Genomic DNA, 9,941 nt, shown 5'->3' on the forward strand with positions numbered 1-9,941 from the left:
TTTAATTTTCATTTGGTTTAAAATATTTTTTTTTCTTTTGAGTCTCCTTTCTTGGCCTGTAGTAGTGTGTCATTTAATCTAATCTTTTTTTTTTTAAAGATTTTATTTATTTATTTGACAGACAGAGATCACAAGTAGGCAGAGAGGCAGGCAGAGAGAGAGGAGGAAGCAGGCTCCCTGTTGAGCAGAGAGCCTGATGCGGGACTCGATCCCAGAACCCTGGGATCATGACCTGAGCTGAAAGCAGAGGCTTTAACCCACTGAGCCACCCAGGTTCCCTCATTTAATCTAATCTAAACATGTTGGGATTTCCAGCTATCTTTCTGTAGTTGATTTCTAGTTTAAGTCTACTATGGTCTGAAAACATACTGTGTGTGTGTGTGTGTGTGTGTGTGTGTGTGTGTGTGTGTGTTTAAATTTTTAAAAAAAATTTTTATATTAACCTATAATGTATTATTAGCTCCAGAGGTACAGGTCTGTGAATTGCCATGTGTGTGATTTCTATTTTATATTTGTTAAGGTGTGTTTTGTGGTCCTAAATATGGTCCATCTTAGTGAACGTTCCATATGAGCTTGAGAAGTGTGTGTATTCTGTGGTGGGGTGAGGTATTCTATAAACGTCAATTACAGCAAGTTGATTGATGATGTTGTTTGGGTCAACTATATCTTTGCAGGTTATCTGCCCATTTCTGAGAGACTGCTGCTGAGATCTCCAACAATAACAGTGGATTCATCTATTTTTTCTTGCAATTATACTAGTTTTTGCCTCACATACTTTGACACTATGTTGTTATATGTGTACCTGTTAAGGAGTGTTCTGTCTTCTTGGATAATTGACCTCTTTGTTGTTATGTAATGCTTTTCTTTACCCCTGATAATTTTCCTGTTGTGAAGTTTGCTTTGTCCAAAATGATAGAGTTATTCTTATTTTCTTCTCATTAGTGTTAGCATGGTACATTTTTTTCTGTTTCTTTGTTTTTAATCTATCTGTATCTTTATATTTAAAGTGAATATTTTATAGACAACATATAATTAGGTCTTTTTTTTTTAATGTGCTCTGACAGTCTCCTCTTTTAATTGGTGAATTTAGACCACTTCCATTTAGTGATTTTTTTTTAAGATTTTATTTATTTGACAGAGAGAGAGAGAGAGAGAGAGAGAGCAAGAGTGAGCACAAGTAGGCAGAGCTGCAGATAGATGGAGAGGGAAAAGCAAGCTCTCCGCTGACCAGGGAGTCCCATGCGGGGCTCAGTCCTAGGACCCTGGGATCATGACCTGAGCCAAAAGCAGCCACTTAACCTACTGAGCGACCCAGGTGTCCCAAGTGTTTTTTACGTATAGTAGGATTAATATCTCTATCTTGTCTGTACTGTTTGCTATTCATTATACCTATCCTTCCCCCTCTTTTCCTGCTTTTTCTGGTTTTAAACAAGTATTATATATAAGTGTATTTTCTCACTTTTGTTAGTCTTTCAATTATTCTGTTTAAAAATCTTTTAGTGGTTGTCCTAGTGTTTGTAATATATATTTACATCTACTCTAAGTCCACTTACATATAATGTTATACCACTTCATAGTGCAGGAGTGTCCAATTCCTCCTGTCCCTTGTAGCATTGATGCCATTCATTTTACTTATCCATATACTAAAGTCACCCAACACATTATTATTATTACTAGGTCAATTGAGAATAAGATAAATGAAAGTTTTATTTGATCATCATTTATTCCTTCTCTTCAGTTACTTTATGTAGACACTAAACATTTCACTCCAATCTTTGTTTCATGGTTTATGATAATATGTCATAATTTGTATGTTTTTTTCCCCTAGAGGTAGGGCTTTTCTTTCCCCCTGGATTCCTTCAAAATTTTATCTTTCGTTTTCCTACAGTTTGAATATGATTTGTCCAGGTATAGACTTTTTTAGTATTTCTCTGCTTGGTGTATTCTGAAGTTCCACAATGCATCACTAACTTGTTATTAATCTTGGGAAATCCTTGGCCATTTATTACTTCAAACATTTTTTCTGTTCTGTCTTCTTCTGGTATTCCAATTACATATCTATTATACAGTTTGAAACACAGTTCTTGGATATTCTAGATTTATAGAGATTGGATATTCTAGATTAGCATTAACAAAATTCTTTTTCTCTTTGTATTTCAGTTTGGAAAGTTTCTACTGTCATATATGCAAACTCATATATTCTTTCCTTACTGTATGGAACCTACAGATAAGTCAATCAAATGCATTGTTCATTTGTCATACTGCTTTTGTTTTCTAATGTTTCCTTTTGATTCTTTCGGGGAATTTCACTCTCTTGGTTGTTTTTGTATGTTGTCTACCTTTTCTGTTTTTGTATATTGTCTACCTTTTCCATTAGAGCCCTTAACATAATAGTTGTGGTTATTTTAGATTCCACATATGAGAATTCCAAAATTTGTCATATCTCAAATATGCACCTGATGCTTGGTTTGTCTTACCAGCTCGCTTTTTCTTGCCTTTAGCATGCCTTGTAAGGTTTCTTTGAAAGCCAAACATGATGTATTAGGTAATTGGAACTGAAATAAACAGATCTTTAATGTGAAATCTTACATTAATCTGGTCAGGTGTTGGGGTGTGTTCAATATTTATGGTAGCTATGCATATTGGAGGCTGCAGTTTCCTTTAGTGTCCTTGTTTGTGTCTCTCCTAGTGACTTTAGGTTTCCCTAAATTTCCCTAAATAGAAACTATACCTTGCAGCCCTGTTTAGCTATGATCCTGTTCCTACACCAGAGCCACCAATACTGTAGCAAGGTGTCAGGGGAGGGGATATGATTAATCATTCATCCTTTAATGGGCTTATGTCCCTGGATTATGATGTTCACTAGTGTTTAAAGGTTTTTGTTTTGTTTTGTTCCACTCTATCGATGAGAAAGGAAGCCTAAAGGGGGCTGCTGTAGTTGGGTAATTTACCTTCTCACATGGGGCATAATGCTCTGGTAGGCTTTTCCCATTGAGTAGGTTTGTGTTATGGAAAACACTGGGAATATTTCACAATGTTTTCAAAATGGGTTACCTTTCTCTTTTCTCTCCAACACTACATTCCCCTGCCAGAAACTTGAGCATTTTTTTTTTTTTTTGTAGCTCTACTGTGAGAACTAGTTTGGGTTCCTGGTAATATAACCCATAAATAAATGGGGGTCCCCCATTAGATTGTGATCCCAGGAGTTTCTCATTCTCATGCTAGCCCATATGCATCCTCCAGCAATTTGTCCAAGTGTCTGTTTAAGTGTTTCTACCAAGAGAGAAGTGTTGAGCCTCCAGTGCCTTCTGTTTCAGGTAAGCGAATCTTAGGTATGATTTTCTGCACTGACACTCTCAGAAGATTTGAGGTAGTGGTTTGCCACTATGGTTCCAAGAAATGTCATTGATTTTTAGTCTGTTCAGCATTTTGCTTCTTTCACAGACTGAAGTGATGACACCCAGGCTTTTTTAATGTTAGATCTGGATCCAGAAGCTGCCCTTCAGAGAATGACTATTTTCCTGTCCCTCTTCCCACATTTCTAAATGAGTTTGGTAGGGTCAGGAGAACAACTAAAATGGGAAGTCTAAGGAAAGAATAGGCATTAACTCTTCTAGGAAAAGAGGTCTTACAGGGCGAAGGATTAAGGAAGCACTAAGGTTTCTACTTGAAACTCATAGTCTATTTGGGTATGGTGGTGGGCCTTGGGTAAAAGCCCAAACATAATGATTCTGCAGTTCTAGATTGGGTTATATGGAGAGTATGAGGTTTGCGTAAGAAAACAAATTTTCCTTGGTCTTAATCATGAGTCACATTCCTATGTCAAGCATCACTCAATCAAGCTTGCCTTCACATTGGGCTGATCAGGAGAACAGTGCTGAGCCTCTGAGAAGAGACTGGGGTCTCAGCTATATCCTAGGATACAGGGTCTACCTAAGGGAGCACAGATGTGACTCTCAGGCTTCAGTTTCTATGTCCACATTGAACAAAGAAATTCTGACTGAGAAAATCAAGTGTGGACCTCCCAAATAAAATCCTCCTTTGTTTTTCAAAGTAAATATGGACAATATTTTATCACCTTAAAAATTGAGAAAAGCAAGGAACACAAAGTTCTATAAAGTAAAATAAAGTCCTGATGTTCTTGGATAAAGAATGTCTCCATTTCTGAGAGAAGAGTGAGAGATGAGTCCCCACCCCTCATTCTTTTCTTTTTGTTCTAGTGTCAGGGCAGAGCCAAGAGGAGGAGGAAAGGTGGGACTCTGGAAGGTAAGTTTCTGCCTATTCCACCTGAGCTCTCCAAGGCTGGCCCTTCCTGCCCTTTCCATAATGGCCCAGTCCATGATCTCTGAGGATGCCAGCTGCTAGACACATTCCCTCTCAGAAAACAGAGGCCTCAGAGGAGAGGCTCATGAAAATGCTGTCAGAGGGCAAAACCCTTCTCAGATTCCCTGCTCTGACTATGACTGAGCATGAAGCAGTGATGGATCTGGGCAATGGGTGCTCTCCAATATGTGGCCATGTGAGAAGTTAAGAGTCAGAACTTCTGAAGTTCTGAGACTTTGTGAAAGACCTGTGACATCATGCATACTCAACTTCCTCTTTGAGGTAACCCTTGACCTGTTTCACATAGGGTGTTTTTCAGTAGCACATGGGATAGATAATACATACAAAAGCCCATTGTGAATGATCAAATAATGCAAGTCTTATTTTTATCATTGATCATGTGACCTTGTATCCTAATTCTTCGAGCTCTCCAAGTCCAATCTGCCAAGGATTTCTTTAAAGGACACTCTATTCAGTCTCTTACAAGATCTCTCGCTTCTATCTTCATCATTCTCCTGGTTTTCCAGGGTGGAGAACTTGCCAGGGAGAAGTAGAGGAGGCAAGAAAGGTGCTTTCTCTTGTGTAAAGGTGAGTAAACATTACCTTCTTTCCTGTACCCCTCTTTTAAGCAGAGTCTATGTATTTCTAGGGCCTCAGGGAAGCCTGGAATTGACATGGGATGGAAAATTCTCAGAGTTAGAATTTGAAAGTCTTGGGGATATTGGTGAGTGGGGGCTACCTTTACCAGACCTGCCAGGGTCACATATGTTTCCTCTGGTCCTGGCTGCAGCTTTGTACCTCCTGTCTCCCACAGCCCCCTAGGCCGGTGTCATGATATCATCCACTTTCATCAACTATTATGTCCAGACCCCTTCTGTGGGGTGTGTAACAACACAAATGCTGAGGTGAATTGGCTGCTGTTCCAGAGGCCCTGGAAGATGCTACTCCCTCTGTGATCCCTTTGGTTTCTACAGCTTCAGTGACTTACTCATCATTCACTTCATCTCCTGACTTCTCTGCAGTTGCTCCAGGTGACCTAATACCAGGCTCTTTGCCTGAGCCTTGCCCCCAATCCCCTCCATGTTCTCACCTATCCCAATGACCCCTTTAGCTGACTTTTTCTTACCCTCACCACTAGGTATTCCCTCCCACTAGAGCCAAAAGCCTAGGATTCTTAATTCCCAGAGAACCATTCCCTACCTCTACCCCGTGCCTTTCTTCCTTTCCTACCATATGATGCTCAGACAACCAGAGGCCACTTTACCTCTGAATACCATCTCTGTTCTTGAACCCACCATTTCACAAGATAACAAGCACTTACCACATCTGTCTCAGACAAGGAATCCCACTGATTCCTTTGCTTGTCACCATGCACCACCAACTCTGTCTGTTTCACCACTGCCAGACTGCCCTTTAACAGTGACTCAATCTAAATCAATTTCCATCACATTGAAACCTGTTCCTGAGAAGTCATCTCCAGATAGCCCTGGTGGGTTGTCTACTTATGTCCCAACAATCAGAGGTAGTGACTGTTCAAACCCATCGAGTTCAGAATTCTCCTCTTGGCAGGCCCTTGCCAAGAACGTGTTCCTCCCCACATTATCACACTCTGATTTTCAGCAAGAGCAAGTCTACCTCCATCAACCAGAAAACTGTCTCTGGGGAGACTCTGATACTAAGCACAAGGAGGCCAGTGGAATTTCCTTCCCTGCCCTTAACATCCAGGCCCCTTTGGAGAGACAAATGGAGAAGAGAATGACTTTCCAGATTTTAGAGAAGAAAATAAAAGAGGAGGGGCCATTTTCCAATCAAATGTGGTCAGAATACCAATGGACATCTTTAGGGAATTTGTTGCATCTGCTTGATGTACAGGTCACCACAGCCTCCAAAATTGGCTTGAATATTGAATGCAAACCAGAGCAGCTCTCTATTTATCAACAGCTCCTCTATGTCAAGGCTTTGGCAGAAAACTTGAATCAGAAATATAGCCAGCTCTTCTGGGGTCTTCCTTCTTTGCACAGTGAGTCCTTAGTAGCCACTCTCCTGATTTCTAGTAGTACTTCCCCACTAGAGTCTCACTTTGTCTTATTCAATGGAATTCATAATACTTGTGCCACCAAAATGCAAGCACCTCCACCACTTCCTCATTCCCAACCATTTCCTCTCCCCATTGTACACCCCCAATCCTTGCCTCAAACCGTGTCCTCATCCCAGCCCCTACCTTTCACTAAGGTGAACACCCACGCCCATTTTCAATCCTGCCTCCCGATCATACCACCTTCTTCATCCCTGATTAAGGACCGTGGAGTGTCTTTCTGTAGATCCAAGAATGAATCAGACTCTCCTATCTTGACTGAAAATCAACACCTGGGAAGGCACGTGTTGCAGAAGCAACAGGAACGTTTGTGGGCTTTAGTCCCCGTGTTCCAGAAACCTAAAGAAACCATTTGTCCTCAAGCTCCCAACCTTCCATTGGTTTGCTGGCCATCCCATGCCTATGTACCAGTCTCCATCCTTCCTGGCCATTTTCATATCATCTGTGAACCCCAGGAGACACTGGAGTTACATAGCCCAAGGAAGGTAATCCCATGCTGGTGCCTCCAAGACTGTAGAAATCTAGACTCCCTAGCAGTGATGGAGCCTCAGCATATGTTATCAGAACTCTCTCAGCAAAAAGGCAGACATGTTCACTTACAATTCTCTGAGTTCCAGGGCCATAGTAACAGGGATCTAGCAAAGACTGAATTGAGTCTCCCCGGAAGTTTCCATGAGAGGGTCCAAACAAAGTTCCAGCTAAGAAAAGATATGAGAAGGAATCTTGGGTATATCCTAGAGAAGAGTCCAGAAGACAGCCCACAGAGGATCTCAGAATGCCACCTAGTGAAGGGTCTGAGGGCTGCCTTGGAGACAACAAGGAACTGTGTGTGTCATTCAAGGAATGACTCGGAGAATGATTTATTAAATGCCTCAAGGAAGGACACAGACCAGAATCAAATGAAAAGTATTCTTAGTTTACATATGAGCAAGAAGTTTTGGCAGATCACTGCGGGTAGGATTCCTATAGGTGTATGTTATTCATGGCTCACTGATGACAATACAGTGCCTTTCTCTGGGAGTTCCCAGACTACTCCGGAAAACACAGATTCTAAAAAGACAATGGTGGGTAGGGTTTCCTGCCAGAGCACCACTCTAGAACATTCTTTTCTTGATCCCAGTATACAACAGGTGCTAGAGGCCCATATTATTAGATTTCACATGAGTGAGAGGTGGGGTTTACCCCACAGGGTTCTTGAATCCATAAAATTCTATATGTTGAGAGAAGCCATAACATGGCCTCTTCCCCCGTTTGACTTTCCCTCCTCAGCCATGCTTATTTCTGGGGTGGATTCCAAAGCTGAGTTTTTTAAACCCCTTGAGGGAAGCTCTAAACCTTTTTTGGGAAACAGGGTGAGAACAACAAAGTCAGTCCCCACTGTGGATCATCCTCTCCCTGCTATGTCATCTGTGGGCAGTGAAGGACATGGGGGCCTGAAGGCATCACACTCTGACACTGACCATAAGACTGCAGAGGGTATCCAGATAGCTGAGTGGGGAAGCCAGACTTTTCAGCCCTTTACACACAGCATCAGAGCTCAAGTGAGAACCAGTGAGACTGGACAAGACAACACATGTGGCCCAGAGGTGCCCACAAGGCAAGCTGGGGCTGGGCATGAGCTAACACATGAGAATGTGAGTTCCAGTAACAGAGTAGAAATGGAACAGGGCAAAGTGATGGTGGAGAAGAACTTACAACATTTTGCTATGTCCAACCTGTCCAGGGATATATTCAACACCAAGGAGCTGTGTACCCTTCAATCCCAATCTTGGGACACCTTGACAAGCAGTGAGTTGGGAAGCTCCAAAATGATAAATGTCAACATGAGTAAAGTAGAAACTGCCCTCACCACCGAACACCCCTCTCCAAAAATACTGGTTCCCCAAGATTCTAAACTATCAGACCTGAAAAGACAGATCCTGAGTGAGTTAAAGTTTAAACTAGAGAGTGAGGAGCATGACCAGTCTCAAGGATGTCCCACTGACATTCCCCTTCCTTCAGATAGCTTGACTTCCAAGGCTTCACTGACTCAGTCCCAGAGTGTGTGCAGCGGGGACATGGAAGCATCCCAGGTGCTGCACGTCCAACTGAAGGACAGCAGAATTAGCACGGAGGAGCACCAGGAATCCTGGGACTCAAAACTGGCCTTCTGTAAGGGCCAGCCTATGAGTTTCTCACAAAGAAGAAGTGCAAAGAAAGTGAGACCTCAGGATCCCAAAGCAAGAAAATGCAGAAGTGAGGACTCAGGAGTAGGGACATCTGTAGGCAGAGAGGAGAGCCTCCGTGCTGAGGACAGAAAATTAGAGAGTGCTTCCTCAATTCTGTCACAGAATGAACTGTTACCTCTTGAAAGTTACTTTAGAAAAAAGATGAGGCAATTTTCTCAGTGGATCAATTCCAATAAAAAAATCACAGGGCATCAAGAAAGTCCCCAGCAAAAAGCCAAGTTCATGTCCACCGTAGCGCAGCACCAAGACCCAGTTGAAAGTGTGGCTACTTTTGGGAGTGATCAGCCTCCTGAAGCTCACAAGCTCACTACCATTGGGAAGGTCCTAGAAGAGAAGCTGGAATATATGTATGGATCTGAGGCCTCAGAGTTAAGCCAGCAGCAGGAGGAACTACAAGCCCATGTAGGGCCTGACAAGAGACCTCCCTCCAAATATTGGGCTCTCTCTGACCCACAACAAGAAAAACGGGCAAGTATCAAGTCCTGCAGCCAAGAAGCTGTCTGTGCTGACCAGAACTGTCCTATAAGTGTCAGACAGAACAGAGACAAGGTCAGACATCCCCAGAAAGCGGAGGCCTTCAAGGATCAGCTGTTATGCCAGAGTCAACCCCCTTCTTCTCTGGCCTCTGGGGAGTCTGTGGCTCATCCAAGTCCCACCTGTGTGCATCAAGTATGCCAGGCCCTTTGGGCCACCAGGGGTGACCCTGATGAAAGTACTGTGTTTAGCGATTTGACTCTTCTACTCAAGCAGAAAATGCTTCTCCAGCACTTCCAGGGAGAAAAATTTCTCTAAAGAAATCATTCAGTCCTTGTTGAGAAAGCTTCACAATTTTCATGACAATATATCCTCTGATGAGAACAACCTTCAGCACAACCAAGAATATTAATCCTCCACAATAAACATTTCTTCTAATAGAGAGTGGTGTTCTCTGTGTGCTGCACTGGGACTGGGGCTGGGGCTTGTGCTTAGGGAAAGGAAGCAGTGCGTTTAACTCTTAGTAGTTAACGGTTTTGGCTTCTACAAGTACATCAGTCCCTTGTACAAAGCCGGACAGTGGCCTTCTCAGTTTTATCCTGGGCTCCTTTATTTGATCCTGTTCCGATATCCTGTATTTAAAACATCTACACTTTTTTCATGAAAAGTATAATGTGCTTACTCTGAAAACCTCCAGGCCTATACAAATAGTGAGAAAAACCCTTAAAGTCTAGAACTTGATTAAAACTGTGTTTCATCTGCTCCCAAACTATTTGTCAGGTAGGATACTGTGTCAGCTAGGCCTCACCTCCTGGAGGCTA

General features: G+C 42.3%; 1 protein-coding gene across 1 annotated transcript; it reads left to right on the top strand.

The window, feature by feature from the left end:
* Nucleotides 1-2,969: 2,969 nt before the first annotated feature.
* LOC308353330 (spermatogenesis-associated protein 31D1-like) lies at nucleotides 2,970-9,438 on the top strand (the record flags this gene model as incomplete). Its single annotated transcript, XM_080820182.1, is given in 7 exon segments — nucleotides 2,970-2,977; nucleotides 5,138-5,241; nucleotides 5,244-5,393; nucleotides 5,396-5,455; nucleotides 5,458-5,488; nucleotides 5,490-8,569; nucleotides 8,834-9,438. Coding segments are annotated over 7 exon segments (4,038 nt in total).
* Between the last annotated feature and the right edge of the window lie 503 nt (nucleotides 9,439-9,941).

The sequence above is a fragment of the Martes martes genome (genome assembly GCF_963455335.1).
Source record: "Martes martes genome assembly, chromosome: 12".
Taxonomy (NCBI): domain Eukaryota; kingdom Metazoa; phylum Chordata; class Mammalia; order Carnivora; family Mustelidae; genus Martes; species Martes martes.